The 22,576-nt window shown below is 29.8% G+C and overlaps 5 protein-coding genes across 5 annotated transcripts; 1 reads left to right on the top strand and 4 right to left on the bottom strand.

Moving 5' to 3' along the window:
* Positions 1-838: 838 nt before the first annotated feature.
* Positions 839-1,924, bottom strand: GO595_002995 (RING finger protein 10; the record flags this gene model as incomplete). The annotated part of the gene is made up of 1 exon (XM_067915965.1): positions 839-1,924. One exon carries the CDS (start codon positions 1,922-1,924, stop codon positions 839-841), a length of 1,086 nt encoding a protein of 361 aa, XP_067776796.1.
* Positions 1,925-2,621: 697 nt separating this feature from the next.
* On the bottom strand, positions 2,622-5,807 carry GO595_002994 (uncharacterized protein; the record flags this gene model as incomplete). Its single annotated transcript, XM_067915964.1, has 1 exon — positions 2,622-5,807. One exon carries the CDS (start codon positions 5,805-5,807, stop codon positions 2,622-2,624), a length of 3,186 nt encoding a protein of 1,061 aa, XP_067776795.1.
* Positions 5,808-6,822: 1,015 nt separating this feature from the next.
* GO595_002993 (uncharacterized protein) lies at positions 6,823-7,947 on the bottom strand (the record flags this gene model as incomplete). The annotated part of the gene is made up of 1 exon (XM_067915963.1): positions 6,823-7,947. One exon carries the CDS (start codon positions 7,945-7,947, stop codon positions 6,823-6,825), a length of 1,125 nt encoding a protein of 374 aa, XP_067776794.1.
* A 4,329-nt stretch (positions 7,948-12,276) lies between these two features.
* On the bottom strand, positions 12,277-13,218 carry GO595_002992 (Cyclin, N-terminal domain containing protein; the record flags this gene model as incomplete). The annotated part of the gene is made up of 1 exon (XM_067915962.1): positions 12,277-13,218. The coding sequence occupies one exon, from the start codon at positions 13,216-13,218 to the stop codon at positions 12,277-12,279; it is 942 nt and encodes a 313-aa protein (XP_067776793.1).
* Positions 13,219-16,406: 3,188 nt separating this feature from the next.
* On the top strand, positions 16,407-17,465 carry GO595_002991 (CMGC family protein kinase; the record flags this gene model as incomplete). Its single annotated transcript, XM_067915961.1, has 1 exon — positions 16,407-17,465. The coding sequence occupies one exon, from the start codon at positions 16,407-16,409 to the stop codon at positions 17,463-17,465; it is 1,059 nt and encodes a 352-aa protein (XP_067776792.1).
* Between the last annotated feature and the right edge of the window lie 5,111 nt (positions 17,466-22,576).

The raw sequence follows: 22,576 nt of genomic DNA, 5'->3' as shown, positions 1-22,576 counted from the left end.
TTCAAAAAGTCATTCCGATGTATCAAAAAAATAGAAGCTATATCTCTGTTATAACAGTGAAAAAGTTATATAAACTGAAAAAAACGTACGAATGATAAAAATGACATTTTCGATCGAAATTTTTTGAATTTATGTTAAGGACGTGTTCAGATTAACGATTTTATATTCAATTTCATTCATGTTTGTTCGTTGAAAACATTGAAAAAAGGATTGAAAACACTTTCAATGAGATGAGTAAACAAAAGAAAAAATGTCAACTATTCAATGCAAAAGAAAGATTAAATATCGAACAAAGTCGGCATTTTCGTTCTAAAGAAGGCTATTCCTTCAAGCAAAAGTTACGCAACTTGATATGTTACATTCTTATTCCTTATATCATATTTGATAAGCATTATGATTCTCACCATAATGAGAATTCATGAATTGTGATGTTAAAAGATTTTGTTGTGAACACGATAGACATTTCGTATCGTTTATAGTGACCTCCGTTATGTTATTTGAATAGTAAATGACATTATTTTGAATACACGTCTCAACTTTTCCTCTGTTTATTCAAAAAATTCTATGAGTTTTATCAAAAAGTCGAGTGTCTCCAAGAAAAGAAAATGCTCAAACGATTTAATACCCCAAATACTTTCAGTTCAAAGAAAATTATCCTTGTATAAAAAAATAGATTGGTTTTAAGAATTATAGCACTTTGATAATTCCCAAATTTCAGAAATATTTTTTTTCATTTGATACATCGGTCATTCTGGCAACTTTCTACAGAACTTTCTTTCCAGCTTTTTTATTACTGATGAAAAATTTGTATTCCGTAAAAAAAATTGTATACAAATGTTTACAATTTCAAGTTTGACCATGCGCTTTGCTTCTTTTTTACAGCTGTATTTCCTGTGCTCTTTAATGTCGGATAGTTTGATTTGAGATCTAAATTTCCTTCGTCTGTTGTATTAAATTTCAATTTACTGTAACTTGACGTGTTTATTGGTTTCTTTGGCTTAGGCTGTCCGATCGCCGGAAATTCATCTTTCAAATCATATTTGGCGACATTGTTATTTTTTGGCTTCAGCTGATTACTTATACCTTCGAACTTAGGGAATTCTTTTTCGCTTTGCAGATCGACTTGTGGCTCTTGTGGCAGTGGGATAAATGTTTGATAATCATCTTTTGTTATTACATGAGTTTGTTTCTTTGGTTTCGGTGACTTTGGAGCAACTCTACTACATATTAAATGGTGATATCTCTTGATGACTTCTGGAGATACAATTCCATTTAAGTCAAGAAGTGCTAATTGTACTTCAGCACCATGAGGTAAATGAGCGAAAATATTATTTTTCTCTGTTCCATCAATCGTTTTTGTAACTCGAGTTAAGATTGGAGCAGTAAATGAGTTCGGAGCAGATTGAATAGAGCCAAAACTTTTTAAAAGCATTTTTTCGGTTAGGTCATCAGGGAATAGTAAACGGCCGTCAGCAGCTTGATAAAAGTAAACGTATTTATCTTCTGGTGTATCTTGAGTAAGTGCAAACGCTGTTTTATGGCCAGACGGAGAAATATGAAGTGAAGATTTAAGTTTTGTAAGAATTTCAATTCTATCAGTTTCATCATATTCACTATATATTTTAATTTGTTCTTCAATTTCTTTAAGCTCTGACGAATATACGTCCTCGATAAACTTATCGTCAGCTATCGAGAAATGTGTAAATATTGAACAGGGATCAGACGAAGGTAAAAGTCGATCTTGTGGAACATTCCATGGTGTACATACGTTGAAAGGCAATTTTCTTTTGACTTTTGTAAATGTAATTGATTCATTTTTATCTGGATGATATATTAATTTTGCACGAACAATTTCTGATTCTATCATTGATTCGTAACATACTGGGCATAAGTGTTTTTCACTGGATTTAAATAATTTTTTCATACAATCCAAACAGAAAATATGACCACATCTTGTTAAAATTGGAACACATGGTTTAAAAAGACAAATTGGGCAGACATAATCATCTGATAAATGAGCTATTGCACAAAAAACCAAATCCCATTGGGGTCCTGTTTCTGTGAAAAATATATGACTAAAAATTACATCATCTAATTCAGCAAGATATTTTGCTGAATTTTCCATCTTTTCAATCAGGGCGCAATTTTTATATACGAAATGAAAATTTCCTGAAGTAAAATCAGGAACTGTTTTTGGTCTTTTAATACAAGATCTTCTACATACTTGTACGCCAAGTTGGATTGGAGGGTTTAAAAGTTTGAAATCTTCTGATGGTGATGAACGAATAAATTCTTGTATAGATTTATGTGAGTGGTTCATAAAATCCAATGATTACCTCTGTGATTTTTTTAACACATGTTGTCAAATATTTCAAAGTAACGTTATTTCAGGTACTCCCAAAAATTGTATTCAATTTGAACTGACACCAAATTTCAATGCAAACCCAATCTTCACCTAACAAAAAAAAACTTTCGATTTGCAATACGTTTTGGAATTTAAAAAATGTTTTCTGTCGCTTTAAAATGTTATAATTTGCTAAATATTCTTCACACTAATTCATTTATGTTTCCTTATTTAAATTCTTCGATAAAAATTTATTTCATCAAAAAAAAATAACTTTTTATTCATTTGATTCTTTCGCTATTGCACCGAAAAATGCGTTTACTTTGTTCTCGTCTTTCAACAAGTCGCTTAATAATTCTCTTCTTCTTAGTGACGCGTTACCGAATGTCTTTGTGGGGTCTTCTCTCACGTACTGCTCCAAGCAAATTGCCAAGTAGAACTCCAATGCCTCCACGCTCATTGTTTGCTCGTCAGCGAAAGGCGAGAAGAGCCATCTTGGCTCCGACATCTTCGTAATGTGGTACAGGCCGCTTTTCATTGGTTTAATTACTAGTAGCAATTGTTTAACTTTCTTTTTCGGCAACAATTTCTTTAAGTCGAAACCAGACTCATTAAATATTATTTTTATTGGCGATTTTTCGCCAATTTTATAAATTTTCTTTGCGTCATTTTCATTTTTCGACATTGAAGGCGTTAATAATATTATGACTGAGTTCAAAGAAGGTATCATAGGTACAGATGTGTTTAATGGTGGTAATATATCAGATTCATTATCTTTTATGCTTAAACATTCACCAAAACTTTTCAAAAATTTTGATAAATTTAATGTCATTCTTTTCGATGTAATTTCTTTCTCGTTTTGTAACTTACATGGTTCAACACCTTTATCATTCGAGAAGAATGTTGTTATCACTATCGGTATCAAATTAATTTTATCAACTTCGTCGACTTCTTTTAATGTTTGTTTTAAAAACGAATTGTTTTCAATGATATTAATATTATTAAAGATGTTCAAAGTAGTTATAAAGTCAAAGACTTGTGGCCGATGTGGTTTTATTGGTTTATATGATGAATACATTCCATATTTATCCCAATTTAACCACGAATTAAATTCGGGCTCATATATCTTTATAAGGTCATCATCATAACGATGTATTGGTAATTCATCAATAAGATCAATAGTGAATAATTGATCTTCTGGAATTTCCGGTAATGTTTTATCAAGCTCTGGTAATTGTATTGGATTAAGTTCAGTTGATAATTGAGCAATATTTAAGTGGCCTAAATAATCATCTTTAACTCGATATATAATTTTACCAGATGAACGTCGAATTAATAATATCATTGGACTATTATGATCTTTCGATTCAATAAATGATGCTAATGATCGACGGCCAATCATAAAATATGTTATTAATGGATTTTGGATTTGATATTTATGAATGATATATTCTTCATTGATATTTAAACATGAATTATATACGCGAGAGAAATAATCTTTGTTAGGAAAGATAAATGGAATCGTTTCAATGATTTGATCATATAATGGAATGATAATGTTTAAATGTTTATCAATCCATGTGGTGGAATTACGCTTTTGTTTGTTGATTTGTTCATTGATAATATGCAGAAATTCAAATAATGAATTTATGTTTTCGCGATGTTGCATAATGTTTGGACTCGAATTTAAGCAATTAACAATAAGTTGAAGGACGGAAGTAATGATATAATCATATTCATCTAAATGTTTATAATCAATTGTTGGCACTGATTTTAAGATATTCATAAATAAATGTTTTTCAATTAATTCATTCGATATTGAAGGATTAAATCGAATTAATGTGCCTAAAAACATTATACAGGAGGAGAGAAATGGAATACTGGTGGAATCTTGCGTCATTTGGCATAATGCAACATCACTAAATATATATAATAATTTGTCGATAACAGGAATATTTAATGAATATGATGAACATAAAAGTTGATAACGAATGGGCATTAGTGCTGTGGTGCCCCAGATCGTTTCAAAAGAATTTATTGTATTTGTATGATAATCTGGATATTTCTTAAGGGTCTCTGCTGATGATATAAAGAGTGACGCAAGAGAGTTTAAAAATGTTTCTCCAATAACCATTCGAGCTGATCTTGTAGTATCTAATTGTGGAAGAAGATCTAATGCTCGCATAGAAACATATGGAAGTGCCTTACTATCATATCTGTAAAGTTGAGCTGAGTTCTTGAGATATGATGCAACAACTGGCATACTTGAAGGAACTGCTTTTTGAGATGCATATGCAATCATTTTTAAAGCTGTATTACTATCATGGTCGATATTAAATCTGGAAATGATGATGAGTATTGCTTCAACTAGAATTGAAACAGCTTCATCATCAGCTTTTGCATTTATAGGTACAAATGTAAGATATTGACCAAATAACTTCAGAAAAGATTCAGAGGGATATTTTGCTTCAAAAAGTGCATTCCCAAAAGCAAACCCCAATGCATTGTTTGTAATTTTTAACATTGTCTGTGAAAATTCTCGTAAAGTGTCGGAGCCGTTTAGCGTCATTTTTGCATCGGCGAAGTGAAGGAAATGAATAAAAATAAATTTGATCATTTCGTCACTTATTTTGTTCTCGGCAGAATAAATCCCTTCAACAAATAGTTCTGTGTTTATTTCTTCATGGAATATCCTCATGTTAAGAATTGTAAATAACGTTTCAATATGATGTCCCCAAACTTTAAGAAAATCAATACATTTACACCACTTGTTGCAGAATTTTGTTAACTGTTCCCATACATTCTTGTCGGATAAGCCTGATAATAAAATAACAGATAAACAATTACTAACTGCTTTTTGCCGTAATTTCGATGCATCACTAACTGGTAACAAGTTTTCAAAGTTGAAGTCTATGACTATATCACAAATTCCAATGAGAACTTTGAGAAGTGTATACCATGTATCTTTCTCAAATATGTTTCCTCTTTTTGTATGAACAAATTTGAAATCATCAAGTATGTCACTAAGCAATTTATAAAATTTTGTTTTGAAAATTTCTGGATTATTCGGTTGTCTCATTGCAAATGGTAGAGAAATGATTTTAAATAATCTTCGTAAAAATTTGTTTTGTCGAGCTAAATCACCAAATATTTGGGAGTCTTCAAACCACCTCCTGAATATTGTTTGCGCAGTAAACATGTATTGGTTTTGGTCAATTGGTAAAGATAATGCAACAGCTAAATTTTCTATTAGGCATTTGACCCGCTTTTTGTTACTAAGACTGATTGTGCTTAGCCTTTTTGCATAATCACCTACAATGATTTTTGCTGATTGAGAAATAACTTCTCGAGGATAAGAAACTAACGCATAATTTTGGCCATCATCTTCAAAGAGGCCCACTTCAAGCAAATGAGGTAGCATGAAAACAAATTTTTCTGTTGTTTCTTCGTTAAGAGTTTCCATGAAGATGGGTTGTTTTTTTGCGGTTGCTTCAACTTTTTCTCATGTTAAGTCATGTCATATGAAAAGTTTATTCTTTTTTGTGTAAGTTTCAACAACCTTGTGAAGTGAAACTGTGAGCATTCAAAATTATCAACAAATTCAAATATGAATACTTTACTACGACTTTTTGAATTATCCAAACGAAATACCCCCATTCAAATAAATTTGTCACCGGGTGTCATAAAAAAGTGATATTGATTTCACGATTTGTTTTTCTTGCAAAATATTCTCAAGACATCACCAATAAACGTACTTCAAAACCAATAATTTATTTTTATCTTGTATACAAGTTGCTAATTTGTACATTTATTACATCAAATTGATCACAAACATCTTTAATTCTCCTTTAATGTCGTCCTCCTAATGTGAAGTGTCTAGCCGATGGATAAATTGACTAGTAATTGAATGATAAACGATTATTTTGTATTCAATTTTTGAATTACTTGGCAGAATTGTATTGAAGAACATTTCTCTTGGTGTTCTCAAAAGATTTTAATTTCTAAGACACAATGCAATTACTTCTTTCCACTGTTTCCGTAGTTTAGATGAATTGCCTAGGCAGTTTCAATAAGCATCCTGACCATAGCAGGAAATGCTTCAGTGATGATAATGTTCGAACATACCAAGCAAAATATTTTGCTGCAGGTTCTTTCCTTCTTGAAGTAAATAACACGTTTGTTATCATCATCAGATTTATGACATCACCTGACGGACGTTTATAACGATCCTCTATTGTCAAAACGTAGTCATATACTAGATGCTTTATTATTGCAGATTTGCCTACACCACCACAACCCACCATTATAATATTTATTTCCACCATTTCAGTGTTACAACATTCAAAATTTTAACACCTATGTGAATTTTATCAAAAATTTATCAACAAGAAATGATTCCCTTTTGCAATAGAAAATTGTTTATTTATGTTTACACAACCACAAGAAATCAAACTTTTAAATCCTTTACTAAAACCGATTTATCGACATATTGCATCATAACAATTAACAATTTCTTTAATTTTCCTATTGCAATATTGAATACTGCTTAGCATTTGTTCATTGCTTAAATTTCCTTCCAGCACAGCCGCAAAGTTATCATTAACATTCTTTGATATAAGGCTGTAATGGTTATTTTGATATTGAAATATTTGCATTTTTAAATTTTCTGGTGTATTCATAAAATCGCGATAAATTTTTTCAAATTTAGGCCTAAGATTTTGGAACTCTGACGCAATTGCAATACATTCCATGCGCTGATTATCAGATAAAAAATTCGGACTTGCATTTGATTCTAATTGATCAATTCTGTTTGTGAAGGCGGTTAGAGCGGTTATTTCATCGGTTTGTTGATTTTGATTCGATCCAGGCGCAGAAGGAAAAGAGTCGTAGTCATATGGATTGCCTGCAAAGCTTGGATATGATATGTTCTGGAAATATGTTTGTGGTTGATATGGATTTGAAACGGGTGCGCTTGGTTTAGATGGTTCACTTGGCCCAATTATTGAACTATTAAGTTGTTGGAAAGATGTTACATTTATACAAAAATTATAAAGACTGTTAAGGAAATTTTGGACAGAATTAAATACATTATCACATAAATATGTTAAGAGATTACCCCAATATTGTGGCTTGGGGGAACCAGGATCAGCAAGAACACAAGAATGAACTTTGAATTGTTGTAATGAAATGAGAACATCGGATCCATTTTTATTGAGACCATCATAAAGTAATTTAAACTGTGATGGATTCCTTGAAGAGTAATCTTTAACTGGTTTTTGATGTTCGGCTTTTCGATAAAACATAATCAAACTGAAAACAACTTCTATTGTATTTTGAATTTCATTATAAATATATTTTGGATCAGTTGATGGGGACTGGAGTTGCATCTTTAAGTTATAAATTTTCCCTAAAATGAAGTTTTGTAGTGATCCAAAATCGTTAACCATAGTTGGATCATTTTTAAATGCATTTTCCATATTAAAGGGCTTTGCTTCTTTTTCAAATCCAACCTTTTCCCATTCTTCATAAATCCTTTCTGGGGTATTTAGTTCTGGGATATCTTTGCATAAATTATAAGCATATTGTTGTTGGTTGGCGCACATTTTTTATATGCCAAACGAAAGTTAACAAAAAATATTTTTTCTGACATTTCAAAAAATGTCACCGAAATTTTAATTGAAAAACACTAAATAAACGGCCGAACCCAAATCATTAAACCGTGTAATCAATAATATATGTAGAAGAAATTTTCTGTCATGCATCTAATAAATAAATAAAAATAATAATAAAAATTAACATGGCTTTTAATCGTAATCCCAAGCTTTATCAGCAAGTCTGTAATCATCTATATATGGATTTCTATTGCCTTGTGTTTTGTTGATTTTATTATTCCTGTGAAATTCTTTTCTTGTTGGTGGATTCTCTCTGTTCCATTTTAAAAATGTTCTTAAATCACCAACCATCGACATATCATCTTTATACATTGTAAAGAAATAAAGAACAGCACGTGCAATTCTACCACGATTATCCAGTCTTGGCATAAACATTTTATCATGAGTTATACAATTGTAATCATCTGGATGAGTTGGTATAATAGTTGAACATTTCGAATGTCTGCAAAATAATTTACATTTATTATAATTAACTTCCACATAAGGAAAGTTAGATCTTGCCTTATTAATAACTACTGAAGATGGGAAAAGATGGTGAAAATCTGATACCATTGGAAATTTCCTAAAAAATAAACTTTGCGGAACTATGTGCTCGATATTAATATATTTTACATATGGTTTTCTTTGTCTTCCACATATCCATGGATATGTTATTCCTGAATAAACTAAGGATATTTTATCATTTGAGCAGTCTATATAATTAAGAATATAATGAGATGCTTTTTGATATGAAATAATTTTGTGATATTTATATAATTTCTTTAAATACCAACGTAAAAATTTGCCTCTATAGCCATGCGTAGAAATATGTTGATAAATTATGCATATGAAGAAAGTCAACATATTTAATGTGAATTACATTGAAAAAATATAGCTTATATGTTTTCTGATTTGAAACCTTTATTCTCAAATTTTGTATTTCCTTGGTTAAAAACTATGAAATACCTTTAACGAAAGATTTTTTATAGAAACATTAAAGTAATCAGAAAAAGTTTTTCTTGATAATGTTTCAAATAATTGTGATTTTAAAGAATAAAAAAATAAATTTATTTCTGTTCTGAACAAAAAGAACATTTGAACCATGAGAAATGTTATTAAGAATGCAAAATTTGATATGACAAGGGATTTAAAAAAATAAAATGTATACAAAAAAATATACAAATTTTTTTTAAATGGATATTATTTTAAAATCGTTATAAGTTACAAAATTTGATTTTCATATTTTAAATTTTTATGTAATAATTCATTTGTAAATAAATAACATATTTTAAGTTTGAGCTTGTTTGAAACAAAAAAAAGTCAAGTAAATTTTTATTAAAAAAATCCGACAATTTTTATAAAAAGTAATTACAAAAACATTTACTAAAATCTATTATATTTATGTTGCTTTGAGTTTTGGTGCGAGTAATCTTATTAATCTATTTACATATGGAAGTAGAATTGGTTTGATTTTGGGATGAAATATGAAAGAAGGCAATAAAAGAATCAAATGAACAGAAATGTAAATAATAGCAAATGTGTTAAAGACCTTTAATATTAGGAAAATACAGAAAAGAAAAATTATGTAAAGAAATCGACCAATGTAACTTTGGTCATCTGACTTCTGTTGACAAGCTAGGATGAAGCAATAGATCCTGCTTCCTAAAACAGACAAAAAATATGCGAAATCATCAATAAAATCTGTTTTTTGTGTGTCATTTGTATCATTCGATGGAAACGAAAACAAATGATTTGTAAATAATTCTGGTTTTTGAATATATATCATTTTGCCAAGAACTGTAATGAAAATAACCAAAGTGCAACATGAAAAAAAGCCAAGATCAAAAAAATAAACAAAAAGAAAAAATAATTCTACAAAAATAATAATATACAAAAATTGAAGAGGCCTCTTCATTAAGAGAACTTCTCGTATATATTGAATAATGTTTTCGTAAGGCATAAGGAAAGAAATAATTTTAGATTTTGCTAAAAATGGAGCTGAAGGAACATTTAACTCCATTTCATGAATTTCTGGGACAGCTTCATCTGAGTTATCTGAAGAAGATGGAGGAAGATCATCAAAATCTATAGAAGCTGATCCAAACATGGTAATTTTTTTGTAAACTATTAAAATGATTTCAATACTTTATTGTCGTTTGTTCAATAATTCTGATGTTTATTTTTTTTATAATTAACGTATTTAGGGTAGATCACATCCTTTAAGAGATGTCTCAAGATTCTCATTCATCCAATCATAAAGTGCCTGGGCCGAATTCTGCTAAGAGGAAAATTCAAATCAGGAAATATATACAAGAAAAACAAAATAAAAATAAATGTTTATCAGATCCCTTTGTTGATAATGGTGATGATGATGATGCAGACACAAAGATTTTAAATCCTGGGTTAAAAAAATTTAATTTTAAAAACAAGTATAAAGTTGAAGAAAGTGATGAATCCGAAAGTGATGAGATTCTTTCGGGAAAAATCAATCTCGACGAGGCTGATAGGTTCATTGCTTCATTGAAACTCCCAAAGAAGCGAAAAGCAAAATCTGCAAAAGACAAAAAAACACCAACTCTTAAATACATTTCCAGCACAGATTTCCAAACATTTAAAGAAGAAAGTGAAAAGCTCATGAAGCTTAGAATCGCTGATTCTCAAGATCAATCTGATGAAGATGATCATATTATTTGATTTTCCTTGTGTTTACATCTAAATAAAGTCGAAAAACGTATTATTTTATTTATCCATGCATATTAATGTTCGATATCTTTTTCAAAACTGAATTCTCAGAGATATGTAGATTCTACATATGTCGAATCAAATACTTCAACTGTAATGGTGAAAAAGGATTTAAACATTGAATAGGTTTCAATTTCGTGTATAATCTCATTTAATGGTGATTATAAAATTAAGAACTTCATGAAATCTATCAAATGTCTTAAATATAAAGTGAAACTTAAGATACAACATCCAGCAGAAACCAAACCAGAAAAAAATAACTGGTTAAACAAGCGATAAATCTTAGTGATTCGTCATCATCTAAGAAACCATAGAAGGATCTATATGTTCATCAGAATAACAATGAAAATTTACAACCAATCAAAGATGAACTTAAATCATTTAGAAATAAGAGACTTATTTGTATTTATAAGGAATAGAGATGAAGAGAATAACACAAAAAAGCTTGAAAAACCTAAATCAAAACTAATTCAAGGTTTACATTTTTATTATTAAAATATTCTCCTTATATTATGTTCGTCTAAATTTAGATGTATACATAAATGCTTTCCAAAATTATTAGTGTCATATCTTTATTTCTGTATAACCACATGAAGATGCCCAAATAAGTGCTGTTTTAAATAATTGAAATAATTTCCAAATATTATTTTGAAATGTTAAATTATTAAAATAAATATTAGATAAAACAAATAAATATCTTTAGCATTAATATTAACCTCCTTTTGTTCAAGAAGTAATTTAACAATTTCTTTCTCATCTTCTAAGACTGCTCCCATAAGTGGAGTTATAAAAAAAAGATCAAATACCAGATATTAAAGTGAAACAAAGAATTATTGAAACAAATATCATTTCGACGAAATAAACATCTTTCGTATTAGTGTCAATTCCTTCCCGTCCAAGAAAATATCGAACAATTTAATGTTTCCTGATCTTGCGAAGGAAACCAAAATTCTTTAGGTATTTGATTATTTTGGATTAAGTAATTAACAAGTATTAAACACCAGTGGGGAGTGGAAGCAGAAAGGTTGCTTCCTCCAACAAATCTTAATATTGCTGGTTGGCGTTTCGCACATCCAAAAAATAATGTAGACAAAGATATAGCCGAACGAAATAGAAAAAAATACCATTACAGCATCTGTGGATCAGACAAGCCCTAAGATGTCCAATAACAATGAATGCATCTTATAGAAAAAAATTTGATAAACATTTCTTAATTTTTGGTCCAAACTTTTCATTTTTTAATTGATTCGAGAGATACATATATTTTTCCATATGTTCGAATAAATTTATTTGGAAATATTGATGTAAAATTCTCAAATTTATTATCAAAAAGTCATCATATAATAACGATTACCCTTCTTTCCAACAAATTTGTGAGATTAAAAAGCTCTATCGTTCACGTTCCTACTTTTTGAATACATTTTTGCGGGATTTTCCAATTTGAACTCCTTCAACTTTTTGTTTACATTTAAAGTTCGTTAATATATTTGGAGTGCCCTAAAATAAAATAATAAATGTTTACATAAAAAATTGTGGTCATCAACCGAGAAACGAATAACACTTAATTGGAAGCTTCATGTTCACAAAGATATCATTCGAACTAGAAGATTTCTGGCGAGCCATCACATATTTTTGGAACTTATTCATTGTAATTACAATATTTTTGATATCTTCATGATTCATTATTCGCATCACTCTCCTTGCATCACGAGGCTTACCAAGTGATTCTAAAGCCAAGACAATAGCAGCTGAAGCAATAACAGAAGGTTTGTAATCAAAAAAATCAATTTTTAACATCGCAAATTCAGTAAGTCCTCCTGCTATACTTATTGCTTCTTGGTCTGCACTTCCAATTGTCAAATAGAAACGCATGAAAAATTTTGATGTCGGATAATATAATTTGCAATTCAATGACATAACAATACGAATTTCTGTACAATCAAATTCCTCTTGTGTGAACGCGTGTCCTGTAATTTTGTTTATATCTTCAACTGTAGGTTCCATAAAATTTGTTTCCACCTTTGTTGCTATCCAATAGCATACTATTGCATACAACTGAATTTTAGCTTCTGGAATTTGAGTGTTAGACAAGCATATGTCTAAGTAAGTTACCGAATTATAATATGCATCATTTGTAAGTCTGAAGTAAAAGTGAAGCTGCATGATACACTTCACTGCAACCTCGCGATGCTTTTCTGTTAATTCTGTTTGTATTCTATCAAAATTTATCGATGATTTAGGAATCGTTTTTTCTTCTTCTAAGGCATATTTATAAGAAATATCAGAGTTTTTTGGAAAGCCAGGAAGTAGACTTTGAAAATCAGTGATCTGTTCTTCTTCAAAATCATATTCATCTAAATCTGGATCACTGTATTCATCATCCATATCATTAAAATCTGGAAGTGGTAAATGAAGTGCCTCTCTATTTTTAATGTCTTTTTCGATTCTGTTTGAGAAATATGATTGATTCTGAGTTTCCATCTGGTAATTTTAAACCGACGCTTTTTTCATTGAAATATTTGTTAATGTTTTTGTGAAGAATCTTGAAAAAAAAGATAACATTCGATGTCTTTTTGAATTTTTAGGATATTCTTTGATTTATTTTTGAAGTTATTGTTGTTTTTGCTATGGTAAATTAAATAAAAGTAATTCTTTAAAAAAAATGATATCGTTGAAAAAGTGTTAATCATAAAACTATTGAATGCATTCAATCGAATTTAAACGTATGGAATGGGTAGATGCATCAAAGAATTAGTTATAACATATTTTACATAATCATTTGTTGTTTATTTATTTTGTGAGTTTGGGCCAACTTTGTGCTTTGCATCAGGATTCATTGAAAGATAATATTTGTTATAATGCTTCCTCATTGCTGCTCGACCACGAACTGGCTTTTCCTTTTCCATCTTTGGAACCTTCGGAGTGTTAGAGCGAACCTTTCCTGCTTGTGCGAGTGAGCCATGTACTTTACCCATTTCTCTATATCAAGAAAATGAAATGATAAAACGTGAGCTCTACGCAACCGAATAATTTCAATTGTTTATGACACTAATTCAATGCAAAATTTTGTTTATAAACAGTGAAATTTCTTTGTTCGTTAGTGTGGCCTTAGTTTCAAATTAACGGTCGCCATGAATGAAAAATTTTCATATTTTTAAGTGATGTTAATTATATAGGAGCTCGATCTCTAGCATCCAACTATGAAAATAAACGAGTTTTTTATGTAGGTGATAATGAAAAGCTGATATACACAATACTATAAAATGAAGGTATTGATCAATATCAATAACAGGAATAACAACATATATGCCATTTGTATTGTTGTCGACAGTTTCGTACTTTGAGTGCATATAAAATCATAAACACACTAACATCGACATTCAATTATATTAAAAATCAGATTTCCTATTTGTCATTAATCATTAGTATTCCTCACGAGGCGACATGCCCATGTGATGGTGTGATATCGGTGAAAAAGATTATATTGTATAGATATACTAACAAATATAACCGTTCAAATTGAATATACCGTAACGTTTCTTAAGGAAAACGGTTTAATCATTGAAATAAGAGCTGTCCTGTTCAATTTTCAGACAGATTATTATGTAACCGAAATGGCCCTTTGGTTCAATTTTATGATTGTGGAATTGAATTGCGAACCGAAAAATCATTCAAAAAAATCCCTTTGTTACAAACACCTTTTATTGAGATAATGGAATTAAAATTTCGCACCAAATCATATTGGCTCTGGGATTTGGTTCAACAAGTTGCTTATTTGCAGGAAAAAGAAAGGATCAAATTTATGTTCGTCGCAATTATTTTTCTCATTATTCTCTAAAATTTGATCATTCTCATCAGCATCCATTTGATAGCAAGCACGGCTTTTAGCCAATAATCTACCACAATGGTGAAAGTCTTTATCTGAGTTTACATCAAGTTTCAATGATTTTATTTTCCTCATGATCGAATTCCATCTATTTTTAACATTATTAAGTGATCGATTATGAAAGTATTTTGAAATTATTGACCATTTTGGACCAAATTCATTATATTTTTCAAATAATATTTGATCTTCATCGGATGTCCAAGGAGAACGGTTCACATTGGGGCTGAGGTAGAACTTCCATCTTTCTCGACATTGGCGTGCGTTTCTCGTCTTAATTTTAGAAGAAATGAAATCCCATCTTTTTGTTCCATACTTTTTAACGAGATGTTTTAACTCTTCATCTTCATCTGGAGTAAATTTCTTCCTCTTTTTCTTGTTTTTGGTTTCAATTTGAAGAGAATTGCTGTACTGCATCCAGCTTTAATTTTTATACCTCCTTAAAAATTATTCAAATTTTATGAGGGCTTCTGGATTTTGAACACGAAATAAAAAAAATATATTTTATCTTGGTTAGCTTAAGTGATATTTAATTCTATTTCTATATTTATTAATAACATAGAGTGTTAAAAAATGAAATTAATTTTCGTAATTATTACAATTGAGTTAATTAAGATATTCATATTTTTCAAAAAAATTTGCAAGCTTTTTACCTCATGCCAATACAAAAAACGTTCAGACTCCTCAGAAAAAGTAACGTTAAGCATCGTAACGTTGTGAAAATTCAATTGGAAAGGTTGTTTTTGGTCAAAGAAAATCTGGAATTGAATGAAGACCGTTTATGTTGTTGTTCTCAATTTTTATAGGAATTTTTCTTTTTCAGTGCATTAACCGTTGTATTTCGGAGCTTTTTGATCGATCAACAGTGATAATCTATCGGAAATTTCACAGCAATTTACATCTCCCAAAAAAGGTTTTCATATTTTCCTCTCTTCGAGCCAATATCTCATGCATGCTGTTGATAAAGGAAATTGGAGTTAAAACATTTAAATGGTGAAATTTATTAATCGATTAAACTTCCCAGAATAACATGCTTATTGATGAACCACTTCATTGTAAATCAATCTGAAATACTTAATTTGGCATATTACGTAATAGTCTATTTGAACATTTTTGAATCAGATTTATTTGCATTATTTATTAATATATACTTTAGTAATGCATGTTCATTTAGATTTCGTAAGTACTTAATATTCTTATATATATATATATATATAAAAAGCATAAGTATCAATTGTTATTTTGCCATATTGCACAAAGATGGCCACAAGACGATAGACTTGTATTCAAAATTGTATTATTTACACTTTCCCACAAAAAATTGTTGATTCCTTAAATGTGCGAATAAATCTTATTAACTTCAATTACTTAAATATTGTTATGTGTAAGCCAAACATGAAAAAAAGAAAAATCACCAGCAATTTTGATCTATTTCATAAGTTTGGGAGTTTGCATTAAGAATATAAACACTTCCCTTCAACGAGATAAATTGATGCAATAGATATAAGAACATAAAGGCACTGGAAAATAGTGCAAAATAATAAATTAAATTTTCTTATAATATTATGATCATATCATCAATTTCTAAAATGTTAGATGCATATTATCAATCAAAACGTTGAAGGTGTTTTTAATGTAATGGCTAGGTATCACTGGTATTTAATTGATGATGATTATGAATGAATTTTAGAAGAAGACAACTTTTTTTGAAATATCGAACAGAGTATTGTCAATGATTTCGTCGGATCAAAAAATTTGAATGCACCGTCAACGGTTATGAATTTTGATGAAACGTGCAAACCCAAAACTTCATTTATCTAACTTCCGCTATAATTCATCATTAGCACTAGCAAATCCGCGCCATACTTCAACTAAGATCTTATCTAAGATATCACCAAATCTAAAATCAAAAAAAGAATATAAACCTATACGAATTATAGGTCAAGGTGCTTTTGGTACTGTTTTTACAGCTCGTTATATTGATGGTACTATTGTTGCAATCAAAAAAGTTTTCCAAGATCCTCGTTATAAAAATCGTGAATTAGAGATTTTACAATCATTACATCATGACAACTGTGTTTTCCTTAAAGACTACTTCAAAACTACATGTAAAAAGAACAATAAAGTATATCTAAATTTAGTAATGGATTATTTACCCAGTTCATTACATCAATTTAATCTACTTTATAAAAAAGAACGGAAGCAGCCGCCTATTTTATACATTAAATTATTTGCATTTCAGATTTTTTCGGGACTTCATTATATTCATTCACTTGGAATTACACATCGTGACCTCAAACCACAAAACATATTAGTAGATGCTGACACGGGGTCCTTAAAGATCTGTGATTTTGGTAGTGCCAAGAGGTTACGTGCCAATGAGAAAAGTGTCTCATACATTGCGTCGCGATACTATCGCGCTCCCGAACTTATCTTTGATTGTATCTTTTACACATCCTCCATAGACATCTGGGCTGCTGGCTGTGTCATCTGCGAAATGCTTTTATCTGGAACGCCAATTTTCCACGGCAACACAAGCATCGGACAGCTTTACGAGATAGTTAAAGTCATTGGCCCTCCGACAGCTGATGATATGCAGTCGTTCCAGCACACAAAGACATTCCAATTCCCAACAGATAAGAAGATGCCATTGGAATATGTGCTGCCGAAGAATACGCCAATCGAAATATTGGAATTGTTAAAGGAAATTTTCGTTTATAACCCACGAAAAAGACCAACGGCATTGCACTGTATGCAGCATCATTGCTTCGATGAGTTATTCGATATGCAATTGACAATGCCAAATGGTGCGCCGTTTCCTTTACTTAATAGAAATCCGGATTAATGTATACAATAGAAATAAAATATAAATGTTTTGTTTAAAATAATTAGATGTTGTGAGTAAATATATAGTTGACGCGATATGTGTTTGTTATTTTATAATAGATAAAAAAATTGATATTGAAGAATGAGATGGAGTATAATTTGGCTTAAACTATATTAGTTTATTTGTATATAGTTATGTAACAAATGATGATGAAAAAATGAAATATGAACTAAATGATCACATATACAAGCAGATTGTATTAAATATTTTTTTTTTTTATTTTTTGTTTTTTATACCAAATTAACTTTTTGGATTTTGGTATTATTATTAACTTATTTTATGTCGTTAATGGTTTTTAATAACATGGTTTGATTACTACTAAAATGTATCCATTATTTGAAAGGTTTTTATAGAACATTCACTTCATTTAATTTTGTATGTTTCCTATATTTATCCTTTCTGCTTATGGATATAACAATGCGGCTTATTTTCATTTCTATACTGATGATCCAAATATTGATGAAAATTCTTTTATGTTAAAACTTTATAGCAAGAAATCAGATAATCATATTTCAAAAAATATATATTCAATTAATTGCAAAAAAGAAGGTCCAGGAAGTTTATCATGCATATGTAAAAAAATCGAAGATTTACTACAAGATCTATTAGATACTTCAAACAATGAAGAAGATAATGATCCAAATTCAAATCACTTATCAATAAGTAAATTGCAATTATTAAAAAATCAAAAGTTATGGGGAAAATTAAAGAAAACCAAAACACGAACATTACATAATCCAACACGTACGAATCCTGTAACCAAAGCTAGTTCATCACACCATCGAACGCCAGGAACACCACATCCAAAACCCAAACATACAACACATTATCATACATCAATATCGCCTATATATCCTGTAACCAAAGCTAGTTCATCACACCATCCAACACCAAGACCAACACATCCAATATCCAAACATACAACACATTATCATACATCAATATCGCCTACAAAACATGTAACCAAAACTCGTTTATCACACCATCCAACACCAAGACCACCACATTCAATATCCAGACATACCAAAACAGCACATCATACTACAATGAGACCGACAAAGAATCCTAAAGTGATAACATATTATCATACATGGGTTAAAACACTGTCACATGGTTTGAGGATAAATCAAAAAGCCAATTGATGATATGATTGATCCCGCACCATATTTATACGCTGAGGATATTTTAGAAAAAAATGAGATTCTAGATGAAACTAAAGCATATGAATTGCCAGAATGAAATTTTAAAAGCAATTTTATTCAAATTTTTTTTTTTTAATTATATAAAGTTTTTTGTGAAAAATCCACAATCTCAAAATACATATATAGTGGCAATTAATAAGTTTTATTTAGAACTCTTTTTGAATCAGCATATTTGAAATTTTTAGACATTTTAACTGCTTGTAATTATAAAGTTTACAGAAAAATTTCTCATCTTAGAATAAAAATTCATAGAAGGTGGGCTTTACTTATGTCTGGAATTTTGGGGCAGAAGCTGCCTTCGTTTTAGATCTCTAATATATGAAAAATCAATCAGCACATTGCTGCTGTGAACAAAATCTTTTCCGACTCGAAAAGTGGGATCGGTATTTTCACTTTTTAAATATTGTACAATCACTTCAGACGATCGAAAATCATTCATTTATTGTTCAGAAAAAATGCAGCTCAAATCCATTTGAAATGATTGGCCAGTTACCAATTGAATCATCTCAATGATAATTTTTCTTTTTCCTCTTTTTTCTTCAGCAGACATAGATAACTTTGGGACTTTTAGTCCTGTGTCTTTTCCACAAAATTTGGTTCCCGGGCCTTATACAACATTTAAGGCTGAATGTATTTCAAATTGTGATAATCTCAATTGGACAGTTTCGGATGGATGCAAAAACGCCACTTCTCCGACCGAAAGCGTTTATTATTTTCAATGTCCTCTTCCAGGTAGTTATGTTTTGAAATCACATCCTACCAATCCAAAATTAGAAATTGATTTTGCAGTTGGCGAAATTTCAAATCGTTACTCATGGTATGCTACTACAAATAGCTACAACTATGTTAATGAATATTGTTTGAATTCCTCTTTATGTTTTCAAAATGAGGATACCACGATATCACTTCGAGTATGGATTATCAGTTCCACACATTCTTCAAATCATCCATATGATAAATATGAATATGAACGAATTGCAACCGAACCTTCTAATTCCTCGAAAATTATCACCAAAAGATTTCACACACTTGGAGAGTCGCCACTTTTAACAATTGATGGCAATTCTTATTTTGAAAAAGAGTTCAAGTTTAACAAAGAAAAGTTTTATTGGGAAGCCATGATTCCAATTAATGATATATTTCCACATTCATTCACTATCACTGGGAATCATATTTCAGATTTCTTTAGTGAAGTATCGAGTTTTTCAAGTGAATTTTATTGTACTTCATTAATTCGTAATTTTTCTAATTTATTTCAAAAGGTAAATAATATTGACGAAGAAATTCAAGAACATTTCCCAACTATAACACAAGGAAAATGTTTTAATAACATTGCTGCATATGTAATTAATCATAACTCATTTGTTACGAATTCATTATTTGAAAGTTTTGTTCATGTAATACCGAATGATAACGAAACGACAATTTTAAATTTAAATTCTCTTCATTTTACGCCTCGTCATATCATTGCGACAAATTCAACAAATATCTTTTACTCAAAGAATGGCAAATGGATTAAACTTATTGAAGATAATGTTACTATTCTTAAAACGAGTAATTTATGTGCGTTTACTGATTTGAAGCATAAAAAGTCAACTGAAAATGATGTATTTGCATATCTAATAGGAAATAAAACTATTTATTATTCACTAAACTTTAATAAGTTACCAATTCGTTTGACACAACTCGAAAATAAAGTTGATCAAATTTATGATTTTTGTATCTTTCCAAATGTATTAATTGCTATTTTCCAAGAAAACTCAAAACAAAATCAAATTGGTTGTGCAATATACAACTTGAAAACAAATAATTTATTGATATCATTCTTAGATACAATTCATCAACCAAAAATTGCTGCATCTAAAGACGGAATATTTATGTTATATGGAAGCAAACTTTTGCTGACATTTAATTTCACTGTTTTCCATAATGTTAAAATCCCGAATTTTAAATATAATGAAATAATTATAAATTTAATTTTTGGGAATTCGAATTTTTACGCTTTTGTCACAAATTACCATAAAATTTATTTCGGAAATTACTTAACAAATGATGTTAAGTTACTTTGGTCTCCTTCAAACTCAAATTCTTTGGATATATTTTTCCGTGATGGAAATCTTTATGCTATTTATTTTAATGAATCTTCAAACTCAATAGAAACTAAATATATATTTACTAATCTTGAAAAACCTATTCAACATAATGTAATTTGTTTGTCTTGCTCAAAACATAATCAATTCGAATATCTCGATCTTTACAAAAATTTGACACTAAGTTATCGGCTGGCGGTTTTCCATGAGGCACCCCTGTCATATATCGTTCAGGGTGCTCCAAATTTAATCGTTGTTACTAATCATAGTGAAAGTCATACTTGTAGCAATGAATTAAGTTTACTGTCAAGTGAATTCGAAAATACTGAAGAACTTAATAATTGTTCTTTGGTAGATATAAATGTTACAATTATTCCGAGAAAAAAGATTCACAACCAAAGCTTCAATGAAACAGTTATTAAAAATACTGGAAGTGGAATTGTTAGTTTATTCGTTAGAGATGGTGAACAAATAAAATTTCACGATTATCTACAGGTTTCAACAAAATGTAATCCAAAATTAAGAATTGAAGTTGAATACAATGGAAAGAAATGTATAAATGCTGATGAAGATGGTGATGAATATGAATGTGAATTTGATGCATTTTATGGACAAGCACCATTTCGACCAAAAATCAAATTAATTGATAATGGAGTAGAAGCTGGAGATGTCATTGAAGATTTTGTTCTTATTCCTTTGAAACCAACAGGAATGCGGTACGAGTTAAATGCCCAAAGTGCTGGTTGTAATCGAAATCCGCAAAACTTCAAAACGATTGGAAGCTGGTCTAAAGCAAATTATGAGAGTTGTTTTTCCACATCTCCTCTTGAAACTACATTTGATCCAATGGCCGAATATCAAATTATGAATTCAACCAGTAATGGAATAATTTTTGATGGCACGTCGGATGTTGTTGAGTTTAAGCTTGTTTTACTTGGCTTTGAGCAAACTTATTGCGAAATCAGCTCCATCATAACGGTCAACATCAAAAATTCACCGATGAAACCGTTTTCTATCGTTCTATCTTTGTTTTTCGGTATTTCTCTAATGGTAAATGCCATTATTTTCTTATATTGGCATCGCTTTGCCTATTCTTTCGGTGAAGTAATTGATGAATTAAAGTATAAACATAAGAAAATTGACTGAAAGAATATTTAATATATGTTTTATTTTAGTAAAAAATTAATAGAATTGTTTATTTAATTCTTAAAAAAAACATAAATTAATAATTAAAACTGTAATTATAAATGTTTGCATATCTATAAAAATGATAGAATAGTTTATTTACTTTAATTTGAATTGTTTTCCAATGCTTTCCTTGCAACAATATTTACAATAATTGTTGTAATATCATGAAGAATTGCAGCAGAAAACATCATGTATGAGCCCTTTAATAATACCGTTATCACTTCAAAACATTTTTCATGTCCGTTTATAAATTTTTCATCACTGAAAAACTTTTTTACAATTGGATCAACTAATTTACATCTATCGCCAACCATAAATTGAGCAAATTGTGATATTTCGAAAACAGCAGAAATTACACTTACTACAAAAACATCTAAGCAACTCCATGCATATAAAACCTCGCAAGCCTTATATAAAGCTTTTTGAGTTTTCCTTCTAAATGGAACTAACCATAATAAAATCATTAACAAAGAATGAATTATTGGAAGAGTAATTGTAATAAGGATATATAAAACCTGGGTAAAACGAATACAAAATGAATTACTAAATTCTGCTGATTCTGGAATTTCACGTGCTAAATCAATTACTG

Source organism: Histomonas meleagridis (genome assembly GCF_020186115.1).
Source record: "Histomonas meleagridis strain 2922-C6/04-10x chromosome Unknown contig_20, whole genome shotgun sequence".
Lineage (NCBI taxonomy): Eukaryota > Parabasalia > Tritrichomonadida > Dientamoebidae > Histomonas > Histomonas meleagridis.
The sequence above is the reverse complement of the archived record's forward strand: the minus strand, read 5'-3'. Positions and strand labels throughout refer to the sequence as shown.